Consider the following 18,362-nt stretch of genomic DNA (forward strand, 5'->3'; position numbering starts at 1 on the left):
GGGTTCGGATGGACTCGAGCATGCTCCAGGTTCGCTCATCTCTAATTACTGTGTGTACTCTGTGACCACTGAAGAGGTCATTGCACAGGGAGCTGCTATTGTCTCCTCCAACTACTGGTGTCACATGTGACTGTAGTGCTGTACAGATCACTTAACAGCAGCCTCCTCTTATAACCATAGACAGAATAAGTCTCAGCTTAGTTTTATTCCAAGTGGTGAGAAGGAAAACTGCAAGATTATTTTATAATATAGATGGAAAAAATGGAAAAAATACCAAAACAAAACTTCTTCATAAATATGCTTAAAGGGAACCAATCACCGGAAAAACGCATATAGAGCTTTTGAAATGTGCTGTTAGAGCACACAGCACACTTGCCACACGTGTTTCCATAGCCTCCGTGCCTTCCCCGTGTAAGCCGCAAAGTAACTTTATAAAACTGGCGCCCTGTATGCTAATTACGTGAGGTAGTCACCTGGGCGGTGTTCGGCTAGCAAGTAGTCACGGTCCCCTGGGCGTTCTACCGCTGTAATCACGCCCCTCTGGGCGTGATTCAAATAGCCGAGTAGCTGTGACATTCTGATGCCGGACGCCGCCGCACATGTGCAGTGCAGCCGCTTCCATTCCGGCGGTACTGCGCCTGTGCAGAATAGCCTCGAATAGCCTGTTAGCCGGAGTTCGAGGCTATTCTGCACAGGCGCAGTCCAACCGGAATGAAAGCGGCTGCACTGCGCATGTGCGGCGGCGTCCGGCATCAGTACGTAAGTGCGCCGACGTTGGGCACGGCGCACTCCCGAGTGACGCCACAGCCACTCTGCCATTTGAATCACGCCCAGAGGGGCGTGATTACAGCGGAAGAACGCCCAGGGGACCGTGACTACCTGCTAGCCGAACACCGCCTAGGTGACTACCTCAGGTAATAAGCATACAGGGCGCCAGTTTTACAAAGTTACTTTGCGGCTTACACGGGGAAGGCACGGAGGCTATGGAAACACGTGTGGCAAGTGTGCTGTGTGCTCTAACAGCACATTTCAAAAGCTCTACATGCTTTTTTCCAGTGATTGGTTCCCTTTAACATTAAAACATAATTTAAACAATTAGTCATTTTCTGATAACAAATTCCCCTTAAGTGACTAGAGACATGCTGCAGTCTACTGCACAGCCAGGAGGTAGGGGGCACTGCTGTGAGGTGAAAGGATAAAGCCTTATTTCAGCATTGCTCCTCCACCAGTTCTGGATAGTTTGGTGTGAAGAGAAGCAGCACAGGCTGGAAGGTTGGTTTCCTGCTGCAACTGCATTCTGCCCAGCGAATTCTATAGATGAGTCCCAATAATCAGAACTTGTACATGGAACTCACTGGGCAGTAGTCTTGTTAAAGCGACTCTGTATCCACAATCTGTTCCCCCAAAACCACTTGTACCTTCAGATAGCTGCTTTTAATCCAAGATCTGTCCTGGGGTCCGTTCGGCAGGTGATGCAGTTATTGTCCTAAAAACAACTTTTAATCCTGCAGCTCTGTGCAACAGCCGGGGCTTACATTTGTATATGCATTAGGCTGGCACCACCTCTCCGTCCTTCCTCCCCACCCTCCTCATCATTAGGAATGATCCAGGAACATTAACTGCTGTTTGAACTTTGCACAGGTGTATTAACGATCCAGCCCATGTTCATTATACACACAGGTGGGGAATAGGAAGCAATCTGCCTGGAGCATTCCTAATGATGAGGAGGCTGGGGAGGAAGGACAGAGAGGTGGTGGCAGCCTAATGCATATACAAATGTAAGCCCCGGTCATTAGACACAGCGCTGCCGGATTAAAAGTTGTTTTTATGACAATAACTGCATCCCCTGCCGAATGGACCCCAGGTCAGATCTTGGATTAAAAGCAGCTATCTGATGGTACAAGTGGTTTGGGGGGTCAGATTGTGGGTACAGAGTCGCTTTAACCCAATCGTGTGTGTGGCATCTGTCCACACCAGACTTTACAAAGCATGCGGGAAAACAATGCAATGCCATCACTTTTTTCAGATGGGAGGGTTGTACATAGAAAGGATGGACAACCCCTTTAACAGAAAATTCTATGATAAGCACACTGTATTAAAGGGGTATTCCAGAAAAAAAATATTTTCAAATTCAGAAAGTTCAGAAAGTTATACAAATTTGTAAATTATTTTTATTAATAAAGTATTTCAAGTACTTATCAGCTGCTGCATATCTTGCAGGAAGTAGTGTATGGTGATAATGTAGTGTGACATGGTGATAATGCAGAACTGTCAAATTAGTTCATTTAATAGGCCCCACCTTTACAGACAATGTATTATTTTCTTCTCCCTATTGTTCCTGTAATGGATCTAAAATAAAAAGTGAACCAATTGTGCAAAAGCTATTATTTAAATCCCTCCATTTTGTATTAACAGCTCCTATGCAGCCCTATGTCTCCATGGTAACAGACTACAAGCATGAGTGTGTAGTCTAAAACTACACTCCTCTCCATCTGTCCCCTGCACTTGGATAACTTACCAAATATATGTTCATGGCAAACAGAGGACAGATGGGGAGAAAAACAAACAAGCAAACATATGATTGCCGGATCAGACTACAAATGGTTTGCCTGTAGTCTGTAACCATGGAGACACATAGAAGCTGTAGACATAAAATAATACATATTTTTAAGGATTATTATTTGTAAATAAGCTTAGATACATTAGGCTGGGTTCACAATGTGTTTTTGCTGTCCATTTAAAGGGTCCCTTTTTAAATAGTTATTTTTAACATACAGAAAGACTGAATCTGAAAAAAAAAAAAATCTGTTTCAGTTTCTGTAAGGCTGGGTTCACACTATGTTTTTTTGCAATCCGTTTTTTGTAAAAAAAACGGATGGAAAACTGATGAAAAAAACGGATGCAACAGTTTTGACTTCTGTTATAAAAAAAAAGGATCAAAACGGATGTGGTTCTTTTTTACGTGCACAAAAACGTGGTCGACCTCATTTTTGTGTCCGCTAAAAAAAAAAGGGGGTCCGTTTTGATCCATTTTTTTTTTTTTTTTATAATGGAAGTCAATGGAAAAAACAGATCAAAATGGAGGCACACACATGCATCCATTTTTTTCTATCCATTTTTCATCGTTTTTTTTTTTTTTTGCAAAAAAACGGCTGGAAATGACTGGTTGCCAAAACGTAGTGTGAACCAGTTCTAGAGACCATAGAAATAATTCCATAACCACGACTTCAGAAACAGATAATTCCAGTTACCTGACTGCATCCATTCACGTTTCTGCAAAATGTGACACCAAAGTAACAATAAACGGATCGGTGCCAATGTAATTATGAGCGCTCTTAAGCAATTCCATGCCCTGTAGCAGAGTTATTGCCAGACACAGCTGGCTGCAAGTGGTTTTGAAGTCTTTTGGGTCTACCCCATTGATCCAGTGTTACTTAGAAGGGAAAATCCAGTCAAGATGCACAGGAGATTACTTTGAAGTCTTATCTTGTACTTGTAAAGCTCATCAGAAGTATAGATCCCAATGTGATATCACAATCTGTTATCTGCACAGCACTGCAGGAAAATCCTCTGTATTGTATCCCTGCCCCGCAACGTACAGGAGACGCAGCTCCCCTGAAGCAAAATACTTGTTGGTGGATATTGCCATCTATGCTCGAGAGCCCCACCAGACCTGCTAGTAAGAAAAAGGGTTGTATCTTGTCTGTATGATCCTATTGCACCCCTCTATGATAAGCGGCACCCAAAGTGTCTGCTTGCCGCTCATCCTGGTCCTCATCAGCTGGTTTTTAAATCTACATTGGCTGATACTTGGAATTACTAAACTACAGTGTCTGCAAATACGACTCGATGTCAACACTTAAAATTACAGACGAGCGAACATCAAGCACCCTCAGATTCGTCCAAACCCAAACGCTCTACATTTGATTACCGGTATCTGGAGAAGCCTGATGCCGCCCTAAAGCCCCTATTACACAGGGCGACTGAGAGGTGCAAACGAGAGCTGTCAGCGTTTGTTTGCTCGTTGTTCCGCGCTGGCTGCTGCCGCTATTACACGTGTCGGCAGCGAGCGGGTGAGTACAGGGTGGGCCGCGGGGAGCTGCCCGGGTGATCGCTTGATCGTCCAGGCAGCCCATAGAAGATAGTGGTGGTCTGCTGCCCCACTCCTGTTTCACGAAGCGACAGCATGTTGAAAGACAAACAACAGCAACGATCAGCCGACATCATTCATGGCCTGGAGATAAGAGTGGTGCTGTCTCTGAAAGAAAGTGGCCATGTTTTTGTAGCACTGGATAACCCCTTTAAGGAAACCTGGAAATCTGCCTATGGCTGTATCCATGTTTTCCACAATTCCCTAAGGCTGTATCCAACTTCTTCAGCCAGAGGAAATCAAATGTCGGTAGTTTGGGTTCAGACGAACCAGAGTGTGCTTGAGGTTCACCCATCTCTACTGAAAATAGTGCAGAACTCTTCATACAGATAACTGTCAGGAGCATCGGGTGTAAGACCCCCCCCCCCCCCTCCATGGGAAAATGACCCAAACATAGCAACTAACTATATTTGGGCCATTAAGAGTCATTGGGCTTGTGCCAACAGAACAATCACTGAGCTCAGAGAGATCAGTGAAAAAAATCCAATCGAGTACTCATTTAAGAGTTTCCATTTATACATTACCCCCAATGAAATTTGAATATGCAAAAAAAGGGGTCCGTGGAGCATCAACTGGGAATCTCAAAACACAGAAATAGCCAGATATCCCTCCAGGGGAGGGAAGCCTGTTGCCAAGGGGTGCCTCCCAGTGGGGAGTTCACCAAACCATCCTGATACGTAGCCCCTTAAGTCCCACTCAGTTGTGAGTATTGGGACACAAATAGGGAAATACCAGGGTGGCCCCTTTTGCGTCAATGTGTAACTCAGTATTGTGACATGACCAGGGATTACCAAAGCCAGCTGTTTCGGGGTATTTGCCCCTCATCAGTGTGGAGCAGGATTCTGGCTAATAGGGGCAATGAATAGTAGACCTACAAAACACAGCAATCACTGATCTCAAGGAGATGGGACTATTACATCTGACTACAAGATAAATTACTACTAGGACATACAGATCAGTCACATTGTTACGGGGGATCTGATCTGGGAAAGAACTGCTCAGAGTCTATAAACAGAGCCTATAACCGCAGTGTGAGCCAACATTTATTTATAACTGAGGGCTTCCTTGGGGGTGCTTGTTTGGAACATATTACTTGGGGGTACTTGGTCTTACATGCTTGAAAAACACTGATTTATGGTACTGTATATCTGGCTTCTTAGGTTAAAGGGGAACGCCAGAAAAAAAATAGCTTTTAAACCAGCTGGTGTGAAAAAGTTATATAGATTTGTAAATTACTTCTATTCATTGTTCTCCAGTATTTATCAGCTGCTGTATGTCCTGCAGAAAGTGGTGCATTCTTTCCAGTCTGACACGGTGCTTTGTGCTGCCACATCTGTCTGTATCAGGGACTGTACTGAGCAGCAGCAATCCCCATAGAAAACCACTCCTGCTCTGGACAGTTCCGGTCAAGGACAGAGGTGGCAGCAGAGAACACTGTGTCAGACTGGAAAGAATACACCACTTCCTGCAGGACTTACAGCAGCTGATAAGTACTTTAAGGCTTTATATTTTTAATAAAAGCAATTTACAAATCTGTATAACTTTTTGACACCAGTTGATTTGAAAATAATCTTTTTTTTTTTTTTTCAGTACCACTTTAAATAGGGAGGTAGGACCTCTTATTGCCACAATCTTTAGCTTACAACAACTTAAAGGGGTTATCCAATAAAAATATTTTTCTTTCAAATTAACTGGTCTCAAAAAGTTACATAGATTAGTAATTTATTTCTATTTTAAAATCTCAAGTCTTCCCATATGTATCAGCTGCTGTATGTTCCCACAGGAAGTGGAGCTTTTTCAGTCTGACACAGTGCTCTCTGCTGCCACCCCTGTCCATGTCAGGGACTTTCCAGACCAGTACTTATCAGCTGCTGTATGTCCTGCAGGAAATGTTGTTTTCTTTTTAGTCTGACACAGTGCTCTCTGCTGCCACCTCTATCCGAGACAGGAACTGTCCAGAGCAGCAGCACTGTGTCAGACTGAAAAAGTATCACTTCCTGCGGGACATACAGCAGCTGATACGTACAGGAAGACTTGAGATTTTTAAATAGAAGTAAATTTCAAACTATACAACTTTGTGAAACCAGTCGATTTGAAAGAAAAAGATTTTTGCTGGCTCCTTTAAAGAGAAACCTAGACCACCTCCTGAAATTGTGCAGAACCAAAAAAGGCATTTTTAATGTTTTCTTAAAACCACTGTGGCATGTTTTATAGCTGGGAAGTACAGCATAACCATCGCCGTATAGAGGCACACAGTATAGCTCTGGCATGACTTGAACACCAGGGAAAACCACATAGTAAAATGAAATAGTTTACATGCATGAAGCCTGACGTTCTGCAGGAAGATGACTAGGGAAATGATCCAAATTGAAAATATGTGCCGACCCAGAAATCTATAGCAAGAACAGATACAGTCATTGTGACCCCCCTGGTACCAGTGACCCTCTTGGGCTTTGAAAAGTTTGCATAGAACATTTGTTCAGGTCACGTGTGCAGTAGTGTATGTATCCATACGTCATGCTCGATATCGATTTTCCTTTTTGTTTTGCTCAGCACTTTTTGTTTATGCAGCTACTTAGCAACAGGCAGGGTATACAGCAGGTGATCCCTCCAGATCTCCATGTCACTGTGATGACCTGGCGCTGGTTACACTAGAGGACTGGTGCTATGTATGGACATGCACTGTCATCTCCTGTGGACATTGGCGGCTAAGGGGTAAAGACTTCTGCTAGCAAGCAGGGCTGAACCGGAGACTGCCAAGTCGATTTTGATTATTTTTAAATCTGGGAAAGAGCCTGGCACAGGCCGGGCACCGCCAAATCAATGCAAGCTAGCAGTAGCTCCTCTATTCAACTGATCTTGGCTTCCCACCTAATAAAACAAAGCAAGGTCATCAATCCCATTGTATTCCTGGATTTTACAATAAAAAAAAAATCAGTTTGTAATTTTAACTATTCAAGCGATTGTTAACTGTATGTGATCTGTGTGTATGTAACAATCCTTCTTTTATGTAACTAAACCAATAAGGATCACAACTATTGTGTCCTAGCCCAGCTGGTGGTTAAAATAATCAGGACTAGCCTTTCATATACTGATGTAAGGAGACCGTGCTGCAAAGTAAGATGCTGCAAAGTTATTAACCGTAATCTGTCAGCCTTATATGATGCTCAGAGCTGCAGATGGGAAAGACTGCTGATATAGGAAGATTAAACAAGTGCTACCTGTCTCTTAGCTGATACAGTCAAAACTGATTTTTACTTTTAGGCACAAGAATCAGAGGCCATGCTGAGATGCTGCATGCATACTTCCTCCCTCCCTGCAGTGCATGATTGATGTTCTGGGTTAGGGCCCTTGCACACTGAGGAAATCATGCAGATAACTTGCCGCGGATTCTGTGTGCACTCCCACTTGACTATCCGCCTGTTCCATAGACTCCATTCTATGGTCTGGCGATTCCATTGTCCACCCAAAGAATTGAAATATCACTTCTTTGGGTGGACAACAGAATCCACCAGACCATACAATGGAGCCTATGGGACCAGTGGGAACGTCAATCGGGAGCGCAGGAGGCAAGCGGAGGAATTCATGGCAAGTAATCTGCGTGATTTCCTCAGTGTGCAAGGGCCCTTAGGATTACAGCAATAGGCTTTGTACATTAACAAAGGAGGGGGCATGCATGCTGCAGCTCAGCCTGGCCTCTGCAACTCTTCAGCTTAGAATTAAAGCGTCATTTTATAACTTTGCAAATAGCCATCAGCTAAGAGACAGGTAAAGAGATTAGACAAATGCTATTAGCTATCCGCCAATGTCTGCAGTTCTGAACAAAGTGTAGAGCTCATATTCTAATTAATAGATTCCATAGATTCGAATATCTTAAAGAGAATCTGTCAGCCCCTGATTGCCTACCAAGCTGGCCATAAAAGCATTGAGAACATACCTTTGTTGCCTGTCAGCTTTTAATTTAATAAAAAAACTGTTTTATTTGGGCCATGAAGTGTCAGGGAGGTGGAGCTAGGGTTCCCTGGGCCGTAGCACCTCTACGCCTCACTGTGCTGTATGCATGCCCCTTTGCAAAGCATTAGCAATAGGGATCGTACGAATCTGAACGCTCGGCAGCAGATTCCCGCTGTCTGCCCGCTCCGTGGAGCGGGTGGACCCAGCGGGAGTAACGCCTGGAAAACTGGGATACAGCCTATGGCTATGGCTGTATCCCAGTTTTTCAGGCGGTCCTCCCGCTGGATCCGCCTGCTCCACGGAGCGGGCAGACAGCAGAAATCATTACCGAGGATTCGGGTTCGTACGAACCCGAACCGAACTCGGTTCGGACCATCCCTTATCAGCAACCTCCAGCTACCTGGATATAGGAGGAGGCTGGGGGTCAGGTACCAGAGGTGGGGCTCCCACCTATCAGAGATGTATGGCATATTCTGTGATGCTGGGATGCAAATACAGAGAATTCATATTAAATGAACATTCAACAAATTTGGAAGAGAAGTTGTGGTTCTTATATTAAAGAAAATAATATTTGTTAACATGTTCTGTACACAATATTACATCATAGTTCTTATAAAACCAAAGCAGATACAGTCCGTATGATAATGTCCGATGCAAAACGACGGCAGCGGCGTGGCTGCCCATGATGGGAGGTTTTCCAATGTTGGCCGGCACACGAGCAGTTAATTTAATATTCAGCAGGTGACTGACATGTAGAGTCCCTGGGACGCCTTACTGAAGGAATACACAGCTGGCCCCAAATCCTGGGAACAGCATCATATATTCCCAGAGTAACTTAACTGCATTGTGACTGTGCGCAACCCCCAGGCACTGAAATATTAATCACCGCGCTTTCCCTCCACGTTCTGTAACACTTCATCATCTCTCCTCCGTGATGTATTTTGGGGTGCAGGGCATGTTGGGATGGTACTGGCTTCCTGCATGCATTACATTAGCGCCAATTATAATGCGGCATTGAGTATAGCAAAACCTGGAAGCCATTGCAGGGGCCCAACCACAGTGAGTGCACCCAGCACATAAAGAGTTACTTGTACACTCAGCGGGTGTTTACTCATCGTCTGAGAATTCAAGATCCTGAACAATATCTTCTTCCCCTTTGGCCAGTTCCTTTAGGTCGGCCTGAGAGAGGCGCTGCGCCCCCTTATTCTTCTTCTGGATCTTTTTCTTGTGGGCTTTAGCTTCTCCCCCCTCCGCTGCCTCCTCCTCCTCGTCTTCATCCTGCGATTCCCCTGTGGGCGGAAGAGCAAATATAAATTCTGCTTTATCAGGAAGGAACAAGCCGGCCGAGGGTGGCTCATCACTAATTAATCTCGCCGCTCATTAATTTATCGCCGCTTTCTGCAGCATCCAGATAGAGAGGACACTGGCCCGAGCCAGGCGCTGCAGCCAGATGTGTGTCTGAAGGAAAGACGCCTCCTCAGGAGGATTTACCCCATACACAAAATTGCCTATAGTCATCTATACCATGGGAAGTAGGGCTGCATCACAAGGAATTGCCCAGGAAGAAAAGAATAAATTATATATACAGGTCCAAAAAAAAAAAAAAAAAAAGTACAGCTATGGATGAGACTTGTTGTGCAGTATGCAAGTTTACCTACCACATGAGTTATGGGCAGCATTAACAAGTGGTGGTAGTGGATTGTGGCAGTGCTGTAAAGTGTGACTGCTCTTTGTAGCTAGATTACACTAGACTCCGATCTGAGCTCACACTCCAGTTTTTATGTTTCCTGACTGCGGTGATCCCTGATCTGTGGCTATCAAGCTGTTGTAAAAATACAACTCCCATCATACCCAATCAGCCACTACAATGGGAGTAGTTGTTTGGCAACAGGAGGACAAGCTGCAAGCTGGAGAACACTACTGGGAGCAAAAGTGGCGCAATTCTGCGGCGGAGAATTCATGTTTAACATGTTCATTCTTCAGCGTGGAGAGAGGAGGTGCGCGAGCCTCATTATGACAGGAAGGCTGCAATCCGCCGCAGAATTCCGCCACTTTTGCTCTGTGTGCACATAGCCTAAGGGAACAGAAAAAGGAAATAATGGAAGGGCCAGGTATATCATTTCACGGACACCATGGAAGGAGGTTCCTACTGAAGTCCCCAATGCGGATGTCACCTTTATAAGAATAATAATGATACTACTAATAATAAGTAGCCTAAGGAACTGAATGTCTGACAAAGTAAGGGCTAGGTGGTGACACTGGCAGTGACACAGGTCACACAGCCAAAGATCATAGTGTCACCCTGGCTTTATTGCAGCTGATAAGGCTAGAGATACACCGTGACATGAAAAAAAGATATGTCGCAGTTCTGCATCCACTATCAGTCAACGTGCTTTAGATGTATTTCTGGAGCCCGCGGGGTCCCAACAACTTACGTGAGGCAATGCAACCGCATTTTACATGACCCCCAACAGTCTTTCACCCCTAAATGTAAGGACTCCTTTACATTTCTATAGACTGGATTGGATCCCAGCTTTATGTTATTGATTAAAGTTGTCAATGCTCTTAAAGCGACTCTGTACCCTTGATCCGTCCCCCAAACCACTTGTACCTTTAGATAGCTGGTTTTAATCCAAGATCTGTCCTGGGGTCTGTTTAGCCAATGATGCATTTATTGTCCTAAAAAACAACTTTTAAACTTGCAGCCCTGTGTCAAACTGGTGTGGCCTAGAGTGTGTGCACCCTAGGATTGCACCGCCTCTCCGTCCCTCCTCCCGACCCCTTCATCATTTGGAACGCCCTGGGTAGGATTTATCATATTAGGTGGTGAAGGCCTAGTGCACAGACACTCTAGGCCACGCCAATTTGACACAAGGCTGCAAGTTGAATAGACCCCAGGACAGATCTTGGATTAAAAGCAGCTATCCGAAGGTACAAGCGGTTTGGGTGGGGAAGTCTAAGGGTACTGAGTCACTTTAATTTTTTTATTATTATTTATGTGGAAGGCATTTTACCTGCTGTGTACATTGTTGTACATTGTGTACATTTCCAGCAATGCCAAGTACTCAGGGGGTCAATAAAACCTAAGTGGGTGAGAGGAGGGAGGGGTCTGCATGACACTGTGCTGCTGTGACTCCTCCTCTGTGTCTACTTACATAAAAGTTAATAAAAGTTGATTTATGTGCAGCATTGCTGGAAGCCTATAGACTTAAGCGTTAACACAAAAAACACAGCAGCTATCGGGTACTGGGGAGAGCTTATAGCATGTGCGGGAGCCATGTCAGAAAAGCTCCTGATGTATACACTAAAAGTGTCCATAGCCTTACACTGTCCAGCTTTAGGTCTCCATGTACACATTATAACACAATAATTAAGGATAGATTGACAGTAGATTATGCTATTCCATCCAATGGGATAGATATGGCAGATATATAAGATATGGCATCCATTAAAAGGATGTGCTATAAGCTTTTCAAGATGTATCCATTAAACAGATGCCACAATCGCCTATGGGTTAAGGATGCATTACATGGATGTCTAAGTGTGGCATCCATCACTTATAGGTTATAATAGCATCTGTTTAATGGAAACATCATAGAAACATATCCCTTATCGGTCAATAGGCGATGGAAGCGATATTAAGCATCCACCATAGGGTATAAAAAACTCATCATGGCAGCCGACTACAAAAGAAACCTTAAAGGGGTAGTTCACAAAAAAAAAATTATCTTTCATATCAACTGGTGCCAGAAAGTGCTAGAGATCTGTAATTTACTTCTATTACAAAATCTCAAGTCTTCCAGTATTTATCAGCTGCTGTACATCCTGCAGGAGGTGGTGTATTCTTTCCAGTCTGGAGAGCATGGAAATTTGCTACTGCTCTGGACAGTTCCTGACATGGACAGAGGTGGCAGCAGAGAGCACTGTGACAGTCTGAAAAGAATATACCACTTCCTGCAGGACATAAGTAAATTACGATCCTCTGGCACTAGCTGGGACCAGTTGATTTGAAGGAAAAAAAAATAATAATACATTTTTTTCTATAAACAACCCCTTTAAATGAGGAAATTTTGTAAGTGACTTTTCTGGGTCACATGACACCAGCCTTTACTGCTGATGTGTCATGCAATGTATCCAACATGCACTGCCATGCAGTGTACAGATACTATAGCTCTGTAGTATACAAAAATAGGCCATGACTTGGTCTTCTAACGGATTAAAAGATGGGTGTATATCGATTTCTACATATGTCATAGCTGATGACATTTACGCTTTTTCCGGGGGAGTACAGGACTGATTTGGGAAGGTGAGTGATTTACAAAAGTTACGTCATTTCGGAATTCTAGTAAAAACTCTCCGAAATCGGGGAAAAAAGTGAAGAATTGATAGAGAAATTCTATTGGAAAATAATAGACCCCTTTCAGTATTCAACCATTGTACAGAGTTTTATCGCCTTCGGGGGATGGGGGGGAATCTGCCTCCATAACACTTCTTTAGCCTCATGCATCTGATATTAGGGACGGGAAAGCGTCGGTCATTAATTGCCGAATCCTTGCCATTGCCTCGGTTGTGTGTGCCCGGAATCTGGGAAGTGTGGGTAATCTCTGGGAGGCGGCGGCGGCGGCTGCTGCTGCGTGTATGATCGGATGGATGAGTATAGGGCTATGTAAATGTGCACATGGGGGGAGCAGTAGTGCGTTGTGCCTGCCAGAACTGGCTCTCCCTGTATCTGGTGATTAATGACACAGGGCCTGCGATAAAGCGTTCTGTCCCGCGCTGCCTCCACAGCTCATTACCGGCCAGCTGTACCGCATTAACCCCTTAATGCCTCGCCAGGCCTGAAACTCCCTCAACTCAGACACACACTTTTCTGCAAATGGGGCTAAAGGAAAATTCTACCCAACTAAAGAGGAGCACAAATCCTAAATCCACTGCACGCTATAAAGAACAAATTCTACCGGATGTACAAAATGTCACATCTGAGGGTATTCTTCATACACCAGGTCTTGTTGACTGGACAGTCAGTCAAGGCATTGGTTATCATGTTAACAGGTTCCAGGCCTCACCATCCAAATCGCTGCTGTCGTCGTCTTCCACCTCGTATTCGCCCTCCTCTCCCTCGCTGCTTAGATCAGAGCTCTCATCGGATGAGTCATCTCCGCTCTTTGATTTTGACTTTCCTGATAAGAAAGAAAGCTGATTAAGGATGTGGCGCACAGAATGCATTAGCATAATAAGACTTGACAGGGGCTGAGCTGCAATACCGAGCACAGCCTAGGGCCAAGGGTGGCACTGTTCTTGGCAAATCTGTTGACTTTTTCTTTTCTAATCTCAGACAATTACTTTAAAGCTAAATCTCTACTGATGCACAGGCAGACTAACATCCATTGCATTACCCTCTGGTGTGTTGAAATATTCTATAAAAAAAAACACCAATGATAAAAAAACATAATAAATCAGAAGAGAAGGATCAGGAATGTTGACATTAAGCTTCTCCATGTTCTTGAGGAGATAAACCACCATAAGAGGTGTCTGGTAGCAGCATAGCTCTCCTCTCCATGCAGACCTATCAACACTTGGACAAGTTAAGCAGTCATGTGTAGGAAGGGACCAAAAGAGAGAGTGGTTGTCCGGACGAGCTTCTGCCAACAGCTATATCGTGTGTATGGCTACATTTAAAGGGGTTATCCAGGACTAGAAAACAGCACAGCTATTTTCTTGCAAAAACAGCACCACCCTAATCCTCAGGTCGTGTGTGGTATTACCATTTAGCTCCATTGCCTTCAATGGAATCGCGCTGTAAACCGCACCCAAACTGAAGGTAAGAGTAGAACTGTTTCTGGAAGAAAACAGCCATGTTTTTCTAAGTCTCGATGATCCCTTTAAGATGATCATGCAACCAACATAGGTGTAGCCAAGCACTCCCGACTCCCCCATACACAAGTATGCTTGGCTAGGTCATGACTACATGTGTTTTCAATGGGGGGAGGGCAGTAAGCCAAATATTGGGAAGTAAAATCCGAAAGCCAAATCGCTCTTTACCCTCACATAATCAGTCAAGGAATAGTCAGGAGGCCCCCATACAAGTAACATAGTTGGCGGGTCTCACAGACTTTTCTCTAACTTATATGTGGGCCCTATATTGGGCCTTGTTTACACACGGCAGATTTGGTCAGTATTTTGATGCTAAATCAGTGGTCGATGCAAAAAGCAAAAAATTATGAATGGGGGTTTCCAGGGAATTAAAATGACATACTTACCTCCCCTGGTGAACAGATCTTCCAGGCTGCACTGTTCTTTTCTAATAAAAGCTTTAGATGAATGGAAACCTTACCCCCTTGTTCTGCTCTGTGATTGGCTGAGCAAGATGCAGGACATCATCAGAGGCAGGAAGAGCACACACAGAAGTGTGGGCAGGAAGATCTAAAAGCTGCAGCACTGGGGGAACAGGGGAGGTAAGTATGCAGTCTTATATTGTTTTACTGCACAGGGAAGGATATAAGGAATCTATTACATTTCCCTGAGAAAACCCCTTAAAGTATTTCAATTAAATTAATTGTGTTTAGAATTCAGTCTTAGTTTTGGCTTAAAAATACTGCAATAAATCTGTGAATGTATCAACTGATTGGACCACTGTACTACAAAAAACCTCCATGTACAACATGCCAGGATACTTCACCGCAGGACCCATGCTACTTTCTGCCAGGAGGGCCATAAGCAAGAAGGTCTGAAAGGCATTGTCAAGGACTGGCACCACTTTTGTTGGTGGGCTGTGCCTGGTATTGCAGCTCAGCCCCATTCAATTGAATGGGCAACAGCAGAGCCATTTTGGAAGTTAGTCTAGGCTTATTTATTACTGGGAAATCTGGCTGACAGCTAATATAACCACTACCAAGCCCCATCTTTTCGAGGCTCCTGAAAAGTAAATCCTCCTAATATGGAATTGTGGAAAGTGTAGCATTAATGTGTAACTAGAAAGACTTCAAGCGACTCTGTACCCACAATCTGCCCCCTCCTGACCGCTTTTACCTTCGGATAGCTGCTTTTAATCCAAGATCTGTCCTGGCGTCCGTTCAGCAGTTGATGCAGTTATTGTCAAAGAAACCACTTTTAAACTTGCAGCCCTGTGTCAAATTGGCGTGGCCTAGAGTGTCTGTGCCCAGGCTTGCACCGCCTCTCCATCCCTCCTCTCCATTAGGAATGCCCCTGGGCAGGTTTATGTCTATTCATCACTTGTCTGAACACTACACAGGTGCCTTAACGATCCAGCACATGTGCAGTGTTCAGACAGGTGATGAATAGTAGAAAACCTGCCTGGGGCATTCCTAATGATGAAGATGGCGAGGAGGAGGGACGGAGGGCTGGCGCAAGTCTAATGCACAGACACTCTAGGCCACGCCAGTTTGGCACAGGGATGCAAGTTTAAAAGTTGTTTTTTAGGACAATAACTGCATTACCTGCCGAGTGGACCCCAGGACAGATCTTGGATTAAAAGCAGCAGCTGCTGTGTTGGAATATATACCTAAACCCATGTAATAGCAGTACATAGATTATTACAGAGGGCTGTATTACTAACTAGGCTAAGAGTATAGCAGTATATGGATTATTACAGAGGGCTGTATTACTAACCAGGCCAGACTATAGCAGTATATAGATTATTACAGAGGGCTGTATTACTAACCAGGCCAGACTATAGCAGTATATAGATTATTACAGAGGGCTGTATAACTAACCAGGCCAGACTATAGCAGTATATGGATTATTACAGAGGGCTGTATTACTAACCAGGCCAGACTATAGCAGTATATGGATTATTACACAGGGCTGTAATACTAACCAGGCCAGACTATAGCAGTATATGGATTATTACAGAGGGTTGTATTACTAACCAGGCCAGACTCAGTACATTGGCACAGTTCATGCCAGGGACCCAAACCCCGCACACAATGGGGATGTGTTATGTGTGCAGTGTCCTATGACAAAAACATAAATCCGGCAGGGTGCAATGCCAAGTCTGGATGACAGGAAGCGAAAATGTGCCTGAATGAGAGAGCGTAACACCATGAAATGCTCTAGAGACCAGACAAGAGGCATGAAATGAAAAAGCGCAGACAGAAAGATCATCAGGGATGAAGGAGGAGTGACAGAATATATTACGGCAAAAAAATGATAAAAAAAAAAAAAAAAAAAAAGCGGAATCTCAAGCAGGGGATGCGAGACCAGAACGGAGAGATTCAATCAGCATGAGGGGCGAGAAGATAAACCTACAGAGCGCTGCGCGAGACGACTGCGGGCAGAGTAACGAGCCGGGTCTCTGGCGTCCATTAGAGCGCCGTCAGTAAGCAGCGGCGCGGCGCTCATTAGAGAGGCTCTCACCGATCCTCCAGCTGCCCACTCCTCTCTGCTAATTACCTGACGCCGAGAACATCCGGCCGTGCTGGAAGAGCCATTAATAAGCCCTGGCTGCACGGCGCGCTCCGGCACAGATCTGTCACAAGCGGCTTCCTCACTGCTGCACAGGAGACGTCTTAGACGAATGTACACATTTATCTGTGTTACATATCCTGATTTATAAGCCTCCCTGGCTTATACCACCTATAGACTTGCCATAAGATTAAAACCTATTAAAGGTAAACAACACAGAATATATCATGACAAGGGTAGTTATCAATATCTGGGATATACAAACCACACAGTCAGTCAAGATGTTGGAAGCAGGAAAAAATGGGCAAGGATCCGAGCGATTGTGACAAGGGACAAATCGTGATGACTAGAAAAGTGGTGTAAGGAAGGACAATCGGTGAACACGGACAGGGTTATGGGTGTCCAGGGCTTATTGCTATGCATGGAGAGTGCAGGTTAGCCCATCTGGTCTGTGCCCACTGTACAACACACTGATGGAAATGTTACTGCTGATCATGACAGAAAAGTGTCAGAACCCACAGGGCATCACAGCTTGCTGCCAAAATCAGTTACAATGGGTATGTTGGCATCAGAACTGGATGACAAAGCAATGGAAGGAGGTGTCATTTTACATCAAGAAAATAGCCGGCTGCAAGTGTCGCTTAAGAGACGACACCAGGATGCACTATGGGAAGAAGACAAGTCTGCGGAGGCCATGTTATGCTGGCTGCATGTGGATGTTACTGTGACACATATCACTTACCTAAAGCCTACCCCTTTACGGCAGTAAATTACCGAATAGCAGGGACCACTTTCACCAGGATAATGAGGAATGAGGAACATGAGAAAGTGATAGAGGTGTTGATTTGGCCTCCAAATTCCCAGTCTGATCAAGCATCTATGGGATGTGAGGGAAAAATAAGACCGATCCCCGAGAGCCGCACTTCACTAGGATTCCCATCTGAGCTTGTTATCCCCTATCCATGGAATAGGAGACAATAAGCTAAACACTGGAGGTCCAACTGCCGGGACCACACTGATCCAGGGAACAGGGATGCAATGGCTCTGCAATGAATGGACCACTCACCGTACTTGCATAGCCGCTGCTCCATTCATTCCCTACGAGGCTGCCAAATTCAGCACTTGAAAGAGTCCATTCACCCCAAAGAGAATAGATGGAGGACACGCCATGTAGGACGCTCTGAGTGCTCCATTTATTGAGTGACGATTGAGTCTCCCTTCTTGAGATCGATGGAGGTGCAGGTGGTCAGACCGCCCCCAAAATCAGCTTGTTATCCCCCATCCTATGGCTAGGATATAAGCTCATAATAGGTCAGTTTTGGGTTGCCCGGGGCCCTGAGCTCCTGGGGTGCCCATCGTCACCCAAACAGACTTTTGTTCAGTCATGATTTGCATAAAAATCGCTGCTTTTTACCGTAATTTTGCACAAATCAGGGCAAAACTGCAGCCAGGAGAAAATGCCCTAACATTAGAGAATATACTGAAGGACCTTATCATGTGACAATGATGTCACCACAGGTCCTTTACAGGCTGCATTATGGAGGGAAAAGACTTAAAGCACAAGTGCCATGAAAAACTTTTTCCCAGTAATTAAAGCACATTACAAAGTTATATAACTCTGTAATGTGCTTCAATCACCTTTCTTCCTCCCTTCCCTTTCTTTTCCCCCCTCCACCCCCCACCAGGAAGTGGGGGGTGGAGACAGACCTGGAGACAGACCTAATGACTGCCGTCAACGGCACCAGGCAGCTCCTTCTTGTGAGGATGAGTCATCAGCAAGAGGGCTGCTCTAGCTCCTGTTACAGCAGACCCCCCCTCCCCAGTCCAAGTGATG

The 18,362-nt window shown here is 44.8% G+C and overlaps 1 protein-coding gene across 1 annotated transcript in view; it reads right to left on the reverse strand.

Annotated features, from left to right (window-relative positions):
* Positions 1 to 8,632: 8,632 nt before the first annotated feature.
* Positions 8,633 to 18,362, reverse strand: part of NOC2L (NOC2 like nucleolar associated transcriptional repressor) — an 86,080-nt gene continuing 76,350 nt past the window's right edge. The window contains exons 18-19 of the mRNA XM_069946493.1: positions 13,171 to 13,284; positions 8,633 to 9,393 (exon numbers count right to left, since the gene is read on the reverse strand). Of these exons, the coding sequence (XP_069802594.1) occupies positions 9,212 to 9,393; positions 13,171 to 13,284 (296 nt within the window). The 3' untranslated portion in view covers positions 8,633 to 9,211. The remainder of the gene's footprint in view (positions 9,394 to 13,170; positions 13,285 to 18,362) is intronic.

This window comes from Dendropsophus ebraccatus, chromosome 12 (genome assembly GCF_027789765.1).
Source record: "Dendropsophus ebraccatus isolate aDenEbr1 chromosome 12, aDenEbr1.pat, whole genome shotgun sequence".
Taxonomy (NCBI): Eukaryota; Metazoa; Chordata; class Amphibia; order Anura; family Hylidae; genus Dendropsophus; species Dendropsophus ebraccatus.